This window comes from Panthera pardus, unplaced genomic scaffold (genome assembly GCF_024362965.1).
Source record: "Panthera pardus isolate Hobbes unplaced genomic scaffold, ASM2436296v1 HiC_scaffold_8, whole genome shotgun sequence".
In the NCBI taxonomy this organism is placed as follows: Eukaryota; Metazoa; Chordata; class Mammalia; order Carnivora; family Felidae; genus Panthera; species Panthera pardus.
The window spans coordinates 100,767,597-100,788,702 of record NW_026527013.1 but is presented as its reverse complement, the minus strand read 5'-3'; the positions used below and the strand labels follow the sequence as shown (position 1 = coordinate 100,788,702).

General features: G+C 37.3%; 1 protein-coding gene across 1 annotated transcript in view; it reads left to right on the top strand.

The window, feature by feature from the left end:
• Window positions 1–21,106, top strand: part of COL28A1 (collagen type XXVIII alpha 1 chain) — a 174,193-nt gene that overhangs the window by 57,398 nt on the left and 95,689 nt on the right. Inside the window, exons 14-18 of the mRNA XM_053898079.1 lie at window positions 2,060–2,128; window positions 5,752–5,820; window positions 9,064–9,132; window positions 12,959–13,027; window positions 14,317–14,385. Of these exons, the coding sequence (XP_053754054.1) occupies window positions 2,060–2,128; window positions 5,752–5,820; window positions 9,064–9,132; window positions 12,959–13,027; window positions 14,317–14,385 (345 nt within the window). The remainder of the gene's footprint in view (window positions 1–2,059; window positions 2,129–5,751; window positions 5,821–9,063; window positions 9,133–12,958; window positions 13,028–14,316; window positions 14,386–21,106) is intronic.

Sequence of the window (21,106 nt, the reverse complement as noted above, 5' to 3'; positions counted from 1 at the left end):
ATGAAAGGAGGGTTGGGTGTTTATGCCTCGTAGCAGCCCTCTCTCCATATTGCTTACTGTAAACCATTCACCCCAAGGCTAACTTATTCATAATGCCCTGAAAGGACATTCTTCACCATCACAAGATTCAAATAAAATAATTTCGATAGTGATGGCAGATGTTTATTAAGTGCTCAATATGTAAGAGCTTTAAGTCTCTCTGACCTAACCCATATATTAATACTCATGGTTCTGGTAGGTACTATTGTTACCACCATCATGATGAGGACGCTGAACTTTAGAGAGATTAAGTTCTTTGTCGAAGTTCGCACTGCTAACACATAGCCGAGCTGGCACTTGACCCTCAGTCCATATGACAGTATAATTGTCAGGAAAGCCTGTAAGCTCTAGGAGACCAGGGAGCAGGTCTGTCTGCTGTTCCCAGAACTTAGCACACTGCCTGGCACTTACTAGGCATTTGGTCAGTATTTGCTGAATGAATGGAAAAAATTGAGTGAACTAGAAAAAGACTTCTTTGCATTGAATGTAAATTGTGTTATTTTCATTTGTTTTATCATTGGGGAAGAGGAATCATTTGTCAATTTTTTTTTTTTTGGTTAAAGCATATGATGTTAGCTAGGCACTTACTCTTTTATTTGCAATCTAGTTTTCATGCTTATATTTATTTTTCCCCTAGTTAATCACTCTAACGTTAGAGTAAGCTATCATGGATATTAGTGCTTTGATTAAGGTCTTGGACTCTTAAAAGCTAGGTTTCCCATAAGCATAGCAATTTAAATTGAATTAAATGTTAGCTTTTTTCTTTAATTAAAGTCTTTATGAAATTGGTTATGCATAAATACTGAAGAAGACTGTCTTTTAAAATATACAATAATAGGGGAAGGCAAAAAAAATTTGAACACGGGATACAATTAGCTTTCTTTTTTATAAATCTATAACTGTGATCAGTCACTGATTAGCATAATGCTGAATCCTAGCTCTGCTCCCAGGCTCAGTAGAAAGCACCTCTTAAATTATCCCGGATTACTGTGTATCAAGCCCGAAGATCATTCACAGTGTCTGCCGTTTGCTGGCTTTGGAGCTGCTGGGCAACTCGGTAGACTTTGTTCTGTCCTAGGCTCACTTCTGGCAAGCAAGCCCTCATTATTTTTCTTTTACATCCATTAGAGGAAAAGCTCCTATCTGTGCTTCTAAGGTTCTTGTTGTTAGTTCCTTTTCTACTTTTATGCCTTCTGGCCAAGAATAAAGAGAGGGAAAATTTGTAGCTTTTTAAAATTTCCACTTTAATTGAATATCTTGCTGTTGTCTTTTCTTTTTCAATCAGTTTGTTTCCTGCCAGTCCACTTCAAAGCCAGAGAGTGTGTTGTTTCTCTTTACTTATGTGAGAACTCTTCACCATCTGACTGCCTTTCTGAGCAATAGTTACATGGACTTTTTAATTTGAATCACTGAGATCAAAAACCATGCTTCCTGTGCATGATTCTATCAAGATTCCTATTTGCACATAAACCCCCAGTGGACTCAACCAGTCCTCGAAAGAATTCAAGAATTCAAGTTTGAATCCAAATTTGTCAGGATAGAAATTAAAACACATGTAAACAGAATTCGATGTTTTAAAGCAGCTGTGCAGTGATTTCTTCACAGGGCTCCCCTGATGTTTTTAAATTACTTAATCACTCAGCAACCTTCTCCAGGCCACACAGTGGCTAGATTTTTAGACTTCCCTCAAAGGACTTATTTCCTAATCCTTATTCCAAAGCATCACTTAATTTCCATTTTCCTCTAATATGAGGACACCAGAATAGAACATCTTATGCCAATCAAATGGAATGAGTAATACAATGGGAATATTCTTCTTCACAACTCTACAATTCTGCTGATCAGTATGGAATTTACTAGGATTCTCACTAACAACATAAATAGGACTATATCATTGCATGCCCATGTGAACTAAAATATAACCATTTTCTCTCTTCCTTCTTCCTCCTATCTCTCTCCCCACTTCCCATTCTCTCTTTCTTTCTCTTTTCCTGTTCCTCATTCCCTCTTATCCAAACAGGGTCCCCGCGGTCCTGAGGGAGCACCAGGAGAGAGGGGCTTACCAGGAGAAGGATTTCCAGGGCCAAAGGTAACAACACCTCCCGTACTATGAAAAAATGCTTTGCCTTGCATGGTCATGATTTATAACTTTAAAAAAATGGGTCCTAGCCAATTACCAGAAGTCAAGTATTTTCCTGACTACCTTCACCCTATTAAATGAAGGAAGATGTAAGTTTTTCCTTAACATGAAACTCTGGTGAAATTTGCAATTATAAATAACTAATTGACAGACTTCTACTTCATATAATTATTGCATGTGAAATGAGAAAACTCTCTTAAAGTAATCTATAGTCATTAAAGCCACAGTGATAAATAGCATCGTTATGCCCAGAAGTTATCAAGCGTAGCTACCATAGAACTTTATTCACAGCTTTGTTTTGTGAAACATAGATAAGAAACTAATAAACGAATTTGTAATCACATTGTCATTAGCATAATAAGAAAGGAAATATAGCAGGGAGGAGGGCACTGGAATTACCTTGTTATAATAAGGAGCAAAAACTATGAAAAACATACCTTTTACCTGGCAATTGAGAATTTAAATGCTTCTATTGCTTCCCATATATAATTCTTGGTGCTCAAGTTCCCCTGGGAACCTTGGTTCCTTGAGGAACCCTCTGGGGTTGGCACACTTTTTCCATAAAGGGAAAGATAATAAATATTTGAGGCTTTGTGAGCAGTATGGTGTCTGTTGCAACTACTTAACTTATGCTGTTGTAGCATGAAAACAGTCATCAGCTCCGTATAAATGAGTGAGCGTGACTGTATTCCAGTAAAGCTGTATTTGCCAAAAAATGTAAGCCCTGAGCTGGATTTGGCCAATGGGCTATAATTTGCTGACCTCTGGCCGAGGCTACTTACCCACAATCTACCAAAGGCCACACAGGAAATGATTTTCCAAGACACTTTGGGCAGCATCAACAAAATTTCAGTAACTAAGAAAACATTTGGGGGTTCTTTTTCCTTCTTTATAAAGTCTTTCCCCAAACACACATGCATGCACACATGCACCGCCCAGGGAAGCACATGCTGTTTGTTTTCTTTCTTTCTTTCTTTCTTTCTTTCTTTCTTTCTTTCTTTCTTTTTCTTTTCTTTTCTTTTCTTTTCTTTTCTTTTTCTTCCTTCCTTCCTTCCTTCCTTCTCTTCCTTCCTTTTCTTTCTTTCTCTTTCTTTCTTTCTTTCTTTCTTTCTTTCTTTCTTTCTTTCTTTCTTTCTTTCTTTCTTTCTTTCTTTCTTCTTGTGTTTATTTATTTTTGAAAGAGAAAGAGAGAAAGAATCCCAAGCAGGCCCTGCATTGCCAGCATGAAGCCCAATGTGGGCTTGAACCCACTAACCATGAGATCATGATCTGAGCCGAAATCAAGAGTTGGATGCTTAACCAACTGAGCCACCCTGTGCCCTGCACATGCTGTTTTCTTAAGTGTCTAAGAATTTCCACTTTAGTCAGTCAGATTGCTAAGATCTCACCTTCTCAGTATAGCCTCAGCTCTAGAATTGCATCTCATTCTTAGCCTTTTCCACCATGATCAATATTCTATTGTCTATGAGAAACCTGAATCTCCACTAGAGGGAAATCAATTAGTTAAAACCTAATTTACACTAAGTTGTGACTGCTGGGTTGAATTTTAAAAGAGGCCCTCATTAACTAGCAGACTTTAATTTGTCACAATAAGTGGAAATAATATGTAGGATAAAAGGGACATTACTAATGCCCTGACTTAATCAGAGTATCACTCTCAGAAGACAGATGTTAGCAACTTAGCACTACATTTCAGGAAGTTTTATAATACATACTTTCTTGATTTTTTTTTTTTTTGGCATATAGAAAATTTCTGTTTTTGTGTAGTCCAAACAACCTGGGAAATTCAAATATCCAGGGTTATTTCTCTTTACAATCTGTGGGGGTTTTTAAGATAAATAAATAAATAAATAAGAGGGGCACCTGAGTGGCTTGGTTGATTAAGTGTTCAACTCTTGATTTTGGCTCAGGTCATGATCTCATCGTTCGTGGTTTTGAGCCCCACATCAGACTTTGTGCTGACAGTGTGGAGCCTGCTTGGGATTCTCTCTCCCTTTCTCTCTCTGCCCCTTCCCTGTGCACATGCTCTCTGTCTCTCTCTCTCAAAATAAATAAATAAAAACATTTTAAATGAATGAATAAATAAATAAATAATGAATAATTGAAATACAAGAAGCATATTGCAGTGTGTGTCTTAGTGACAGATTCAACTGTATGTTATAATAATACACTCACAATAACCCACAGCACTGTGTTACCCTCTTTCTCATCCCAGAAAGAATACATTATATTCAGTGTTATTTTAGGGTTGATTGTATATAATTTTACTCTGTGGTAATGATTGGAAGAAACCATTAGTCAGAATACCTCATTCGCCAACCAGCAGGACCAAGGGGAGTTTTCTATATGTGCTACATGGGGTTACTTTGCACTGATATAGAGCTTAAGCGAATAAATTATGAATCTAGAGGGACTTGAAGGTTTATTGTTTCCTAGGTTTCTTGCAAGTGTTCTTTGATTTTACCCTTGGCTTAAACAAATTCATGAAACAAAAGCTATTTCTAATTGATTATATGGTTTATTTTTCATACAAAAGCACAGAATGTCATGATTTCATTGGTATGCCATCACGACCAGAGCTATTCACGTAGGCCACATGACTATAGAAGTCTACCCAAGAAGATTTTCTATGAATTCTCCTAAAAACTAATAGCAAAATTATGGAAAGAGCCTAAATGCCCATCAACTGATGAATGGATAAAGAAGATGTGGTTTATATATACAATGGAATACTACTTGGCAATGAGAAAGAATGAAATCTTGCCATTTGCAGCAGCGTGGATGGAACTGGAGGGTATTTTGCTACGTGAAATAAGTCAGTCAGAGAAGACAGATACCATATGTTTTCACTCATCTGTGGGTCTTGAGAAATTTTACAGAAGACCATGGGGGAGGGGAAAGGGAAAAAAAAAGTTACAAACAGAGAGGGAGGGAGGCAAACCATTACAGACTCTTAAATACAGAGAACAAACTGAGGGTTGATGGGGGGGGGTCAGGGGGAGGGCAAAGTGGGTGATGGGCATTGAGGAGGGCACCTGTTGGGATGAGCACTGGGTGTTGTATGGAAACCAATTTGACAATAAATTATATTAAAAAATACACACACACACACACAAACTAAATTTTCAATGAATGTTTATAAATTATGATATAAAACATATGACAAGTAATTCAGTACAAGCAAGTGTTAGTTCATATTCTAATATGAGAGACAAATGTTCATTGTGTGATGGACCTATAGCTGCATCAGTGTTGAGGGAGTGGAGGATTGATTCAGTTTGTTGTACTATATGATTAATTAGGCCCCCCATTTCTAGATATTTCTGATTATATTGGGAATGGAGTTCTTTCCCAAGGTTAGTGATGCTGCGTACATGTTCTGTTTGGATAGATTCCTCCCTATTTAATAGTATTAAACCTAATTATGTGTATTTTGCAAGTTACAAATCTTGGGGTCCGCTAGAATGACCCATTTGCAGTGAATAGTGAATTTGGATGCTTTGGATGCTTCAACTGTTTTTAAATCCTGATTTTTATTAGTATACTGATATTCCTCCCATATATATTTTTAGGGTGAAAAAGGCTCTGAAGGACCAATTGGCCCACAGGGATTACAAGGCCTGTCAATCAAAGGGGACAAGGTACTGCATATGGAGTATACGATAGGAAAGATGCACCAGTGTAATTATTATTTATTCATTGTTCTTTATGCATGTACATTTATGAACTGTATTCAACCTGACAACCATATCACACAGGGATCCAGGTTATTATGAATCAAGTATATGCAGGGTTTATTGTTATGTGAGATGAATTATGATTTGAAAAATCCCATCATTTATATTTACAGTAATGGCTCATTTATTTGGGTTTTGACTTCCAGTAAAACTATCTTCAGCTAACCAGCTTTGTAGACAAACATGAGCAAAACAGACCTCTTCTTAGTAAAGAAAATAGTTTTTAAAACATATTTACTTGACCTATTACAGAAAGTGCATGTCCATCCTTAGATGCTCACTCAAAAAAATATTACTGGGGCACCTGTGTGACTTGGTCAGTTAAGCATCCGACTCTTGATTTCACCTCAGGTCATGATCTCATGGTTTGTGAGATTGAGCCCTGTGTCTGGCTTGGGATTCTTTCCCTCTCTTTCTGCCCCTCCTCCCGCTCATGTTTGCTTTCTCTCTCAAGTTAAATAAACTTTAAAAAATGGGACTGGGGCGCCTGGGTGGCTCAGTCGGTTAAGCATCCGACTTCAGCTCAGGTCATGATCTCGCGGTCCGTGAGTTTGAGCCCCGCATCAGGCTCTGTGCTGACAGCTCAGAGCCTGGAGCCTGTTTCTGATTCTGTGTCTCCCTCTCTCTCTGACCCTCCCCCGTTCATGCTGTCTCTCCCTGTCTCAAAAATAAATAAACGTTAAAAAAAAATTTAAAAAAAATGGGACTAAAATAAGAGAACTCATTTAAGAAACCTAGCGTTGGTGCCCTCCTACAAGGACCAACAGGGATCCACCTATAGTTGAACAAAGTTAGGTTTTATAGACTCATTACAGTGAGGAAGACCACATACTATGGGGAACCCATCACTACTCAGTAAGAAGATGAAAGTTTTCTTTATAGGACTTGGGCTTGTGTTAGGTGATTTGGGGAGTGTCCAAGAAAGTACAGGTTGGGTTTGGATTGGACACTGCAGGTATTTTTAAGGTGAGGTAATTTTAAGATTGGATGTTTTAATGAGTCTTATCTAGGAGGTGGGAAAAATGGAGTCAGGTTTAGCTATAATTGGTAAAGAAATAGCCATTCATTTTAGCTCAAATAGGGGGATGTGTGATCATTTGTCCATGAATGGGTTGTTTGGATGTTGTTTTTTGTTTTTGTCTGTGTTCAGACATTGCTATAGACTCCTCTTGCTTTTGTCTTGGTTCATTACATAAAATGTTCATATCTGATACTGGTAGCCTGCAAAACCGTTTATGTTCAACACAACACCATGGCCTACCTGCCATTGCTTGTCTCTTTCTCACTAGTTACTTGTCTTCTTTAAAATAGCTACAGATTGTCCCCAGATTAGAAGTGGTATTGAGGCTGCTGATAGAAGCTGCTGGAGGCTGATAAGGCCCAACAGACCAGAGGGAACAGAAAGCTGCAGAGGGGGGAGAGGATATAAGAAATGCGCAAAAAACAGAATTCATATCAATTTGGAGTCATGTATGTTAATTTCTAAGCATGCCATCAGATTTTATATATTACAATAATGACTTAGATTCATGATTATCTTGGGTCTTGTGTTTCAGTTTTGAATTACTTATTTCTTTTATTTACTGGTAACTGTCTCTTCCACATATCTGTATTTAAATAGCAGAGATACTGGTAAAAAGTGACTTATACCAATTTTAGTTGTAATACAGTTCTTGGCTTAAATCGCTCAGCCCTGGTTGTAGCTCTAGCTCCTAAAAATATGTAAAGATGCTCTTTCTTCCTTTGGAGCAGTGAGAACTGAGTACAACAGAACTATGGTTCCATGAGTTTAGTTTAATTTACTAATGATGATACAAATTTGTTTATAAAAACATATTTATTTAGCTCAGGTACTAGCAAACTAGGGCTGGCTGCTTGTTCTTATAAATAAAGTGTTTTTAGAACACAGGCACACCTGTTCATTTAGGTATTGGCTGGGGCTGCTTTTGCACTACCAAAGCAGCATTCGTTAATTATGATAGAGACCTTATTACGGTCCTTGAGAATAAAATATTTACTATCCAACCCTGTAAGAAAAAGTTTATGGACCTTGATATAGCCTAAATACAACTGACATTTGAATATCTGGGGGGCCTGCTGGCTCAGGTGATAGAGCATGCGACTCTTGATCTCAGGGGTTGTGACTTGAAGCCCTACATTGGGCATGGAGCCTGCTTTAAAAACATAAAAATAAAAAATAGGATAAAATATGCAACACATTGTGCCTTTGCTATTCTGGGCTGTTCCGGCATCATCATCCTTGCAGTGGATGTTTACTCTGCCTGGAATGCTTTTTTTCTATGTTTCTACTGGATTCATTTTCTGTCTCCAGTGAGGTCAACTCTGGCCACTTTATGCAAAATTGTAGCTGTCCCCCCCCTTCCCTGATTTAGCTTTCTGCTTAGCACTTATCATTCTTTAACATATTATTTATTTTATCTATCCTGTTTACTGTCTTCTGTTTTTCCCACTAAAATGTAAGCTCCATGAGAACAGAGATTTTTGGCTGCTTAGGTCACTGTTGCTTCCCCAGCGTTTGGAATAATTCCTAGCACATAATAGGCACTCACGGGTACCTGCTGAAACACACAAAGAATGAATGATAGTGTTCTTCTTGCTGATAACTCTCACTTTGCTTCCCAAATTTATTTCAGAGAAAGGAAAGGTGAGGTTCTTCAGTTCTGTTGCATTTACCTTAAATAACTTCTTAATTTTTAAAGCATATTTTTATAAGATGTGGAGGGGAAAGGTATTTAGATAATTTTGAAACATTTCTCTTCAAGTTCTCTCTCAAATCCTGATTTTCTTGTACCCAATGAATATTATACATTTAAATATTTGTTATAATCCTAACAGGAAGCAGTTGTGTCATTATAACAACCATTTAGGAATTTTGTGTTCCTGTGAGAAAAATGACTGATAAATACAAACAGGTGCAAATAGTCACCAATTTAGACTAAACAGTGAAACTAGCATTCACTACTTTGGCAAACTTGAACCATAAACTGGTTAAAAGAAAGAGTTTTCTAACTTTTTATGTTGAACCATTTTATGCTATAGATGGATTTCAATTCAGCATAATTCAAGATTAGCAAAGTATGAAAGGATGAGGTTTATTGTTATATTTCTCTCTTATTTTCAACACAGGGGGATTTGGGACCTGCGGGACCCCAAGGGCCAATGGGCATCCCCGGAACTGGGAGTCAAGGGGAACAGGTAATCCAAGCCTTCTCCCTTTCCTTTCAGTACGGAACATTCTGGCCAAATCCTACTGTTCATTGAAAGCCAGTCCTGCAAACACCTCTGAGTATATTTGATAGTCAAAGCACAAGGGGATGTACATCCAAAAGTAAGTGTAGGGAAGGAAAAGATGGTTCTATGAGATTTTATTTTCTAGAACTTCCAAAGACTTAAAAAATAAAATGTGTGCTTCTTGGAGCTGTGACTTTTAACCTTCATGTCTAATTAACAGGATAAGAGTTTCAGATTGAGTTTATATTTTTAGTTTTCCTTAGGAGCAGTGGTTTATTTACCTGTGGGTTTGTGTATTTTCCCCTTGAGGCTTTGTGAATGATTAGATCCCACTTTCTCCCAATGCCAATAGAGTAGTCTTTCCTACTCCCCAGCCATGTACCAATCTTAAAAAAGTATTAAACTTAAAACCAGCACCAGAATCAGAGGTAACCACTTAATTTAAGGGGTACTGTTCCTGAATAGAAGCAAATCACAGAGAGGGTTTATAAATAACATTTGGCCTCCCTCGGTCAGAAGAAAGGAAAGCACTCTGAGGATGTCTCTACATTCACGGCTGGAACTGCTTCCCAAATCTTCTGACCATAACTTTTGGAAAAGATGGGAAATTTTGTTAGATCTGAGTAATACAAAGATAATATAATAGTACTATCTACCTACAGAATCTCATTTAATCAACGTGACGAACAAATCCAAATTTATGCTGAATGTCCTCCTGCATAGAAAGTAGCCAATCTGTTGATTAAGATTTATGATTAAGTTTTGAATTATTCCATTGCCTAGAGAATGAACAGTGCTTCCCTTATCTAGGACAATGGGAAAAGAGGATTAAAAAAGGATAATTCCAAATCTCATTGTTGACATTAACTCTGGGTTTATTTCTAAACATCTAGTAATTAATTAGTATTTTTGTTGTTGTTATTGTTAATCTAAGCAACATTAAATCTGGATATAACTCCTCTTTCCATTTCCTTTCTCTTTGTAGAAATCCTAGTCTAATACATTAGGAAGGTTAAAATGCAGGAAAAGCCAAGATAAGTCTGTATATAAGTATTTAGATAATAATTAAGAGCTGGATATTTTGATTACATAAGGATTATGGTTTGACTATGGCATCAAGCAGTCTCACACTTTGTAGTTTATTTGCCAATTTCATACAGGCTTACATTCTGGTCCTGGATGTGACTGGACAGTCGTGTTGCTTCCTGAGTCTTGTGGTCCTGGTGCTGAGTTACCACTAATAGGCCTGAAAATGAGGTCCAAAAAAAGCCAAATCTTTCCAGATGGCCTGTAAATCCTGGATCTCCCACCTGCAACTTCCTATTGCCTTTACTACTGGATCTTGGTGGATGTTGTTGTGCTTCAGGTTAAAAAACATCTCTGACTTCTTTTGTTTTCTCACCCCGTTCTCTCCTTTTCCAAGAGAAGATAACTTTTAAAGTAGACCTATCTATAAGGAGCTGACCCCTATCGGTAGGAGATTGAGTAGAATGTGTTATTTACAAACTGCTTTAAATAAGAAAAGAGTGTGTTTGCCCTTTTAAGACAAATAATTTAAATCCTACTTACATTTAACCTCCATTTATACAGTTATTCATTTTTCTTCTTATCCTTAATTGAACATGTTTACCCACGGAATGATTGTTGCTAGATCTCCCTAATTCTCTTATAGAAATAAATTTTCCCACTCATCTGTTTTGGAGGGAATTCTTGTTTTCAGGAACATGTTTATAATATGACTCAAGTGGCTGGCAGATTTTCATTAAATGTTTGGAGGCTTGACAACTTCAACTCTGTTACAAATTGGAGTGAAATACAAATAACCACATACACATAAGTGCACATAACCCTTCGAATTTTTTGGTTCCTTGTCACATACCATGCTACTTGTAGACTATTGTAAACGATTCCTTCTAATAATAACATTTTAATTCCTTATTATAATAACCTTAGCTTTCTTAAATTGTTTACACTGCCTCATCTTCATTAACCAGAGAAAAGGGGAATCGTGTTTATAATTAAAAAATAAACAGCAGTTGTATCATCCAGCTGGAGAAAAGGGGATGCCATTTGTAATAAACCAATCATATATCTATAACCATTATTTATACAAGCATGGCTTGTGAGGTGTAAGGGAAATAAAATTTTAGTTTTTTCCTCATCATCCCTTAAATATTTTCCAGTGGGGAAAGTTTTTTCTTTTTCTGGAAGAAATTACCAACAAACCTCAGTCTTTTCTTATCACTTTTAGGTAATAAAACTTATTGTGTCACCTCTAAGTTGTAAATCACAGTTTTAATTATGTAATGCAAATTATCTAGTCAATATGTTAATTTTCCTTTTAATCTTCATTCATCTGGTATGAGCTGTAGGGAGAGCCTGTGGTCCATGGGAGGGATCGTGCTTCTCATCCCTCCCAGGCTGAGTCAAGGATGAGGGTAGAGGGGAGAGGCCACAGAGGTTCTTTCCTGGCTGGTCTGTTGTCACATGGCTTTGGATCCTCTGGTCTTGACAGATGTTTGACACTAAGTTTCCTTGTGGGGCTCCTGCCTTGCCCCTGTGACTGCCACTTTCGGGCCATGGATGAAGAACTCTCTTGCTCCAGTCATTTCTCCCCATCAACCTCTGCTTTTCTGGGGGTTCATTTAATACTGACTCTCTCTGTTGGAGTTCCACAGCTCCTCCAGGTCCTCTTGGCCAGGATTCAAAACAATTCCAGGCCAACCCTGTCTCTCATCTAGAATACATCTGGTCCACAGAAAAAAACTAGTGTGGCCTTTGTGCTGACAGACCCTGGATGGATGGGCTGATTGCTTCCCCCCGCCGACCCCACCCATGCCCCTCTTGACCATCATAGTCCATTTTAGCTCTCCCAGGTATGAGGCAGACAAATGTCCCTTGTGTCCCCAAAGCAAAAATCAAGGTCAATAAGTGGTTTCACTGAAGCTCCCTCTCTAGAATAGGCTAAAGAGGGAAGCAACCCAAATCCCTCTCATTTTCTGCAAAGAAAATGCTTTTTAAGACTACTTTCTCCAAAGAAGAACTTATTAAATCCTCTTTCCCCTTTTTATATCCACAATGTGAGTGAGAGTCTAGTGTTTGAACATTCTTCAATTTGATGTCTATAGGCTATTGCTTCTTAGAGCCTATGGCCAAACTTTCAACTTAATATCCTGATATATTTTCATTGATGCAACTAGAATATAGGTTTGCCTGCATGAGACTGAGATGTGAAATAAGCTCACAAGACGGAATTTTGTTTCTCTTATTTGCAACTCCAAGCTGGTGTGGTGGCTCTGCTCATCAGGGTCTTCAGGGGTTCGGTCTTCTTCATTCTTATGAGTCTGCCCTTCCAAGGGTACTTTCCTCATCCACAGGATCCACAATAACCATTATGTCTTCACTTCAGCCACTGGGGCAGGGGAACATGGAAGGGGAAGGCATACTTCCTCCTTTGTCATGAATCAGAAATTGCACACATCACTTCCATTCATATCCCATTGGCCAGAATCCAGTCCATATGCCAATGCCTGTCTGCACAAGGGACTGGGAAATATGGTCATTATTCTAGGCAGCCATGCAGGTCAGCTAAAATTCTTTTACCATGGATAAAGGGGAGAATGCATATTATGGTTCAACTAGCAGCCTCTGTCATGCCATTCAACAAATATTGAGGATGAGTAATGTATTATGTGATGTGAACTAAAATTTCATGTTAGAGGATATGAAACTAGTCTTATCCAAATTTCTGAATTTCACTAATACTATTTTTAAACATTTTATTTTAAAGGGAATCCAAGGTCCTATGGGTCCACCTGGTCCACAAGGGCCCCCAGGACAAGGCTCACCTGGTTCTAAGGTAACTTTCTTTCTTTTCTTTCTTTCCTTCCTTCCTTCCTCTCTTTCTCTCTCTCTCTTCCTCTTTCTTTCCCTCTCTCTCTCTCTCTCTCTCTCTCTCTCTCTCTCTTTCTTTCTCCAAGGTAACTTTCTAAATGAAAGCAGAGTTTAGTACATCCATAGTCTATTGTTGTTTCCTGGTCAGGAGCCAGTGCATTGGGAAAGCAGTAGATGAAATGAACTTAAACATCAGATTTCTACTTAATGCAAAACATTATAGATATTCCTGATGGTTTAGATAAGGTAATGTGTATTCTTTATGCTCTTAGACACATTTATTTATGCAATCTTAATTTACTGTTTTATTACGTTTTCTCAAGAGATCCTATTCTAGCAATTCAAGGAGGATTGTCAGTAGAGGCCACCTGTGGGCTTGCTAATTCATTCTGACCAACACTCCCACAATAGGTCAAACTCCTGAAACATTTAATTAAAGATATGGAGTCAGAAATACATAAAACTTTTCTGTGAACATGGGAATCTTATTATGTCCTAAATTAACAGCTATTATTTATCCTTAGGGAGATGCATGGCACTTATTATTTAACTAGCTATACTTAATGTTGCTTCAAATGGTCACTAATGATCATTAAATAAATACTCCTCTGAGAGTAGTCACCTTCCAGTACACTCCTTAGAGATTCCTGTGTGAGAAGCACTTGACGGCATAAAGTTACTGTCCTTGAGACTTTTGATCTGGGCTCACCATTGGAAGATCAGGTCATTCTGTCTGTTCACGATATTGCCCTTGATTAGCAGTCACTTGGGCTTCTCATGTGTCAATTTTAGTTGATGTGGAATGTAACTGCCTATATTCCAGGTGCCCTCCACCTTTTAAGTATGCTACTTAGCCTGTATTTTAAGCCAGCCCATTATATATTCCAAATTTGGTAAAACTCCATCTACCTGAAGGGATTTTAGGCATATATATATATATGCATATTTTAGGCATATATATATATATATATATATATGCATATATATATTTGAATTACATAGAAACATATACTTAAAAACATAATATATTCACATATTTTCATATTTTACAACATATTGTGAGCATTGATATTAATAATATAATCGATATATATTTACTATATATATATTCAAACACATATGAATTGAGGACATAAAGCTCTGTTTTATCTTATTGTGTTGTTGTAAGAGAGCACTTAGCTCTTAAGGCAGGAATATATTATTTTTATTTTACTGTTGTAGTCATATACTCTTCAAATACTCTTTCCTCACTAGGGAGAAGTAGGCCAAACAGGAGCTACAGGTCCTAGAGGGCCAGTGGGAATTGGAGTACAAGGCCCAAAGGTGAGCTGACCATCCCAATCAGAAGCACTTAGATAATTTATGTCATATTATGTGAAGTTTCATTCATATCCAAATGCAATACAGATCATGCATGTGTCATCTGTTATTTCACCAGAGGAGAATATTTGTTCGGAAAAGTGATGCTCAGTGTAACTCTTATCATTTAAGAAGAACCAAAAATCTTAGTTTATTTTAACAACCGCTGTTTTTTTATTCATATATTTATTAGCATCAGAGGCCCTCTTTTGGCACAGATTGATTCTTTAAGAACATTCTTGCCTGTCCTATTGTAAACAGGGCACCTAGCACGGTAGGATTGCAGCAAAGGGTACATTCCTCATCTTGCTTGCCGCTGGCTTGTGTTTCAGGTGCAAGCTCAAAAGCTACTTCTTCAGAAAGTCATTCCTTAAGCCTAAAGTATGCCTACCCCACTCCTACTACCCAGTTATTTTATGTCTCAGCCTGCATTTTCCTTTGCTTTTACCACTTACCTCAACTTGCATGCTTTCTGAATTGCTTCTCATCTGACTAATCCGCTCACGAAAGACCCTGGTCAACATTGCAGCCACTGGCCACACGTGGTTACTGAATGCTGGAAACATGTTGAGTGTGTAGTGGGATGTGGGATAAGTGTGAAATACACACTAGGTTACCAAGCTTAGCACAAAGAATGTGAACTATGTCATTATATTTGCATGTTGATTACATATTCAAGTGATGAAATTTCAGATCCATTAAAGTAAGTAAAATACATTAGTAGAATGATTTTCACCTGTTTCTTTTAATTTTGTAAATGTGGCTACTAGAAAATTTACAATCACGTGTCTGGCTTGCTTTACGCTACACTATTAAATAGTGCTTCTCACCTGTGGCAGGGACCTGGTTTCTTTTTTCGTCTTGTTAGTGGATCCCCAGTTTTGGTGACATGATAGGTACTCAATAAATGCTGTTAAGTAAATGAATGAATTCTTACTTTGCCCTTCACAATTTCTAGAAGTAATCCTGAAGGCATATAGGACCTGGCTAGCCACACTGAGGATTAAACTCCATCATTGTTTCTGCTGACATGGTCACTGTTTGTATAAGTATTTGGGATGTGTAAGATGTGGGTCTAGAAGAATATACACATTACATATACATAAACATACAATTACAAAGGCTACAAAACATACCAATATAAATAGCAATTACTAATATAAATCAATGGTTATAATAGCTTCCATTTGTTGAATGGTTTTGATGTGCCACCCAATGTGCTAAGTGCTAAGTGTGACTTACATATATCACCATACATCTATGTAGTGTACAGATCTGTATATACACATATTACATCATTCATGTGCCAATTTCAGAAAGGCACTGTAGGATAGTAAGGTTCAGCAGTTAGACTCCTTGTCTAAATCCCAGTTTTGCCACTAACTAGATGAACAATCTTAAGCTTCTCTCACTTCAGAAAAGGAAATCTTTCAAACATACTCAATAGTACAGAGAATAATGCAAAACAAACAAACAAACCCACCCATGTATTCCACAACCCAGCTTTATCCAATGTTAACATTTTGCCTTATTCATGCTAGCTATTTTTTAAGAAGAAGCATTAAAAGCATTATTTTTAAGAAGAAGCCACCTGGTTGGCACAGTTGGTTAAGCATCTGACTCTTGGTCTTGGCTCAGGTCATGATCTCACATGATCTCACTGATGGTGCAGAGCCTGCTTGGGATTCTGTCTCTCCTTCTCTCTGCCCCTCCCTGCTTGTGCTCGCTCCCTCTCTCTCTCTCAAAATAAAGAAATAAACTAGAAATTTTTTTTAAAATAGAGTTTTATAAAAAAAAAAAAAAGAAAAAGAAGAAGCATTACAGATATATGTAGAGGCCTCTGGTTGTGCCCCTCAATCTCATGGCCCCTCCCCACCCTCCCCTGATGTGTTATTTTCATGACTTGGGTATTTATCATTCTTTCAAAGTTTTTATAATTTTCCCACATACGTTTTTATCCATAAACCACATATATCTTTTGTGTGTTCTTGAACTTTACATAATGTATCATTCTGCCATATATCTGTATTCAGTCTCATGTCTTATTTGTTTTCCTATACCTTTAATTTACTCATTTTCTTTGTCTATGGTAGTCTGTTGTATAAAAATATCTCATTTAAAATGTATCCATTTTCCTATTGATTGACATTTAAATTGCTTCTCATTTTTCGTCTTTGCCAACAATGCTGCCATAAGCATTCTACAAGTTTCCTTTCGTGTAAGTCAGACTGCAAGTTTCTCTTACTAGTAGGTGATAAACACTATGAGCAGAATTGGAAGATCATAGAGTATAGGCAAGTTTTCACGTCTGACATTGTGAAAATCCTGTCCAAAATGGATGATGGGTACTCTGCCCATTTGCCCTCCTTCCAGCAATATATGACAATGCTCCTTTCTCTACCTTCTGGCCAACAGGAAGTGTGTATGATAGATCTCATTGTTTTAATTTCTATTCCCTGGTAACTGTTTGAACAGTTTTTGTGTGTTTAATGGAACTTCAGGTTTCCTCTTTTGTAAATTCCTGTAGATATTCATTTTTTTAAAGGCTTGGTGTTCCTTTTTTATTAATAGCTCTTTCTGTATCTGGATATTAATTCTTTGTTGTTTAGGTTGCTGATATCACCTCCAGGGCTATGGCTTGTCTTTTTTACGGGGTACCTTTTAGTATACAGAAGTCCTAAATTTTGGTGTATTTCTATCCCATTATGGTCTCAGCTTTCTGAATATTATACATTTCTTGACTCCAAAGTCATAAAGATCCTCATGTATTTTCTTCTTAAAACTTGGTGTGTTTTTGTTTTTTAAAATTTAGGTATTTAGTCTTTATTCCACTACAGTTTATTTTTTGTATATGGGGCAACGTGGTGATCTTTTTCTTCCCCATACAGATAACCAGCTATCACCATATCAGTTACTGAGCAGTCTGTCTTCGCTGCACTGATTTGTAACTCCACCTATGTCATACGTCAAGCTCTCTATGTGTGAGGATCAGTGTCTGAGTTCTCTATTCTGCCCCATTTGTCTATTTATCTCTCAGAGCTATTACATCTCTGTCTTGATTATGATCGATTTATAAGTTTTATCATCAACAGGGAAAATACTCCCAATTTCTTTCCTGGTTATTCCTGAATCTGACATACTCATTTCAGGATTGACTTGTCAAATTTGACAAAATATCCCATTGGAGTCTCCGACTAGCGTTGCATTGAACCTTCATATTAAATATTGAATCTTTCAGGGACGACTGGGTGGCTCAGTTAAACATCTGACTTTGGCTCAGGTCATTAGCTAACAGTTCATGGGTTTGAGCCCCATGTCTTTGTGCTGGCAGCTCAGAGCCTGGAGCCTGCTGTGGATTCTGTGTCTCCCTCTCTCTCTGCCCTTCCCCACTTGCTCTCTGTCTCTCTCTTTCTCTCAAAAATAAATAAAACATTGAAAAAAAATTAAATATTGAGTTTTTCAAACCACAGAGTAAAACTAATTTTCTGGGAAAAATATTTGTCATTTTATCCATATAGATCTTGTAGTTTTTCAGTTATAATGGTCATTGGAGGGGATCCTGGGTGCCTCAGTCGGGTAAGTGTTGGACTTCAGATCAGGTTGTAATCTCATAGTTTGTGGGTTCGGCCCGCTTCGGGCTCCGCTCCCTGCAGACAGCTCAGAGCCTGGAGCCTGCTTTGGATTCTGTGTCTCCCTTTCTCTGCCCTCCTCACTTTGCACTCTGTCTCTCTCTCAAGAATAAATACACATTTTTAAAAAAGTACATTGGAGAAATGTTTTGCAATTGTGAATTGTTTTCTTTTTCTACATCTTCTAATTAGCTATTCCAGGTCTACAGGAAAAGTATTATTTTGTTGGTGGCCTTGTTTGTTTTTTGGTGTATTGATTTTTGTATCCAGGCACCTGACAGTATCTTTTATTTCTATTTTTAAGTTTATTTATTTATTCATTCTGAGAGAGAGAGAGCGAGAGAGAGAGCAAGAGGACGCGGAGAAAGGGGCAGAGAGAAAGGAGAGAGAGAATCCCAAGCAGACTTCACACTGTCAGCACAGAGCCCAATGCAGGGCTCCATCTCACAAACTGTGAGATCATGACCTGAGCTGAAATCAAGAGTCAGATGCTCAACCGACTGAGCCACCCAGGCACCTTCCTCTTATTGTTTCTAATTGTTTACAAAGTCTTCGTTTTTTATTCCCTGTGTACGTAATCATATTGTCTGAAAATAAAAACTGTTTTACCTATTTCTTTTTAGCTTTTTTCCTATTCATTTTTAAAAATTATACACTGACAGGACCTCCAGCGCAATGTGTAAAAGAAGTGACTTCAAAGGAAGTGCTTCTAAAATTTCACTTAAAAATGTTTTTTTAATGTTTATTTTTAGGAGAGAGAGAGAGAGAGACAGAGCACAAGTGGGGGAGGGGCAGAGAGAGAGAGGGAGAGAGAGGGAGAGACGCAGAATCAGAAGAAGGCTCCAGACTCCGAGTTGTCAGCACAAAGCCTGATGGGGGGCTTGAACCCAAGAACCTCGAGATCATGACTTGAGCTGAAGTCAGATGCTCAACTGACTGAGCCACCCAGGCACCCCTAAAATTTCAATTTTAAGTGGGATATTTATTGTAGGGTTTTGATAGACAACCTCTATTATGTTAAGATAATTACTTTCTGTTTCAGTTGTACCAAAAGTTCTTTATTAATTATGAGTATTGGATTTTATCAGATTCTGCCTCTACTAAGATAATTGTTTTATGTTTCCCTTTTAACCTGTTAATAGTAGTATATTGCATTTCCAGAATTTTTAGGTATTGAACCATTCTGCATTCTTGAGATAAACCCATCTGATCATGATGTATAACTTTTTTATAACAGCAATTTAATCGACTAATCTTTTATTCAGGATTTTTTTCATCCATTTTAAACAATTCCATTTATTGCATAGTTGACATACAATAAAGGCACATGGTTAAAGTGTACACTTTGATAAAACGTATGTATATGTTCTTGAAACCATCACCAAAACCAAATAAAGTATCCATCATCCCCCACCCCCAAAATTATTATGTGTCCCTTTGTAATACCATCCCTCCATCCCTCCATCCCTCCCTAACTTCTCCTACTGATCTGCTTTGCAATCTCTGGTAACTATTGATCTGCTTTCTGTCATTATAGATTAGTCTACATTTCCTCAAATATTATATTAATAGAATAATATATCGTGTAAGCTTTTTTTTCTGTCTTCCCTTTTACTCAGCAAAATTACTTTGAGATCCATGTTTAACATCTATGAACAGCTTCTTTTTTTATTGTTCTTTTTATTGCTGAATAGTATTCTACTGTATGGACATACCATCATTTGTTCATCTAGTCACATGTTGGTGGGCGCTTGGTTGTTTCCAGATTTGGGATAGTATACATAAAGCTGTTATGAACATTTATGTACATGTCTTTGTATAGACATATGCTGTCATTTTTCTTGGATAAATGCCTAGGAGTGAAATGGCTAGGTCATATGGTAGGTATCTACTCAGCTTTTCAAGGAACTGCCACATTTGTTTTCAAAAAAGTCTTTATTTTGTCCATATTTTTACTGGGTATGGCATTCTAGGTTGATGGCTGTTTTTGTTTTGTTTCTTTTTGTATGTTCAATATGTTGTTCCACTGTCTTCTCACTTGCATTGTTTCTGATGAGAAATCTCTTAGAATCTACACATTTGTTTCTCTATATGTCTCTTTTCTCTGGCTACCTTTTAGGTTTTCTCTGTATCACTAGTTTTGAGCCCTGTGATTACAATGTGCCTTAGTTTTGTTTCTTCATATTTCTTGTGCTTGCAGTTCATTGATTTTCTTGGATCTGTAGGTTAGTGATCTCATCAAATTTGGAAACATTAGGCCATTGTTTCTCAAAATATTTCCCACTGTCTGTCTTCATCCAGGAATCTCCATTTTACTTATATTTGGCTGTTTTCCTGATGCTCTGCTCATTCCTTTTCAGTCTCTATTCTCTCTGCTTCATTTAAGATAGTTTTCATTGCTATGTCTCTCAGTTCATTGATTTTCTGTGATGTCTAATTTGCTTTGAATTTTATCCAGTGTATCTCTTCATCTCCTACTTTGCAATTTTCAACTCTAGAAGTTCAATTTGTATCTTTCTCTACCTTCCTGTCTCTATTTAATGTATTTCAACTTTCCTTTGGTTTCTTGAACATATAGAATGCATTATAATAACTGTTTCAGTGTCCTTACCTACCAATTCTATCACCTGTGTCATTTTTTTTTGGTCAGCTTTTTCCTAGTTTCTTTGAATTCCTGATAATTTTTGGCTAGATCCAAACTTCATAAATTTTACCTTTTGGGGGGCTAGACGTTTTTGTATTCCTATACATATCTCTGTATTTCTATGCATTGTCCTGGATTCTTTCAAGTCACTTTAAAACAGCTTGAACCTCTTGGTCTTGCTTTTAAGCTTTCTTAGGTAGGACTGGGGCAGCATTTAGTCTAGGGTTCATTTTTCCTGACTACTGAAGCAAGATCTTTTCTAGAACTCTAATACATGCCCTCAGAATTGTGAGATTTCCTTTTTTGCCACTGGAACCAGGCACCGTTTCTGGTCTGCTGCCAGTTCTTTATACTCTTTTCAGTTGGTTGTTTTCTGGGAGTCAGGTAGTTTTGTCACACTGTGCTGAACAGT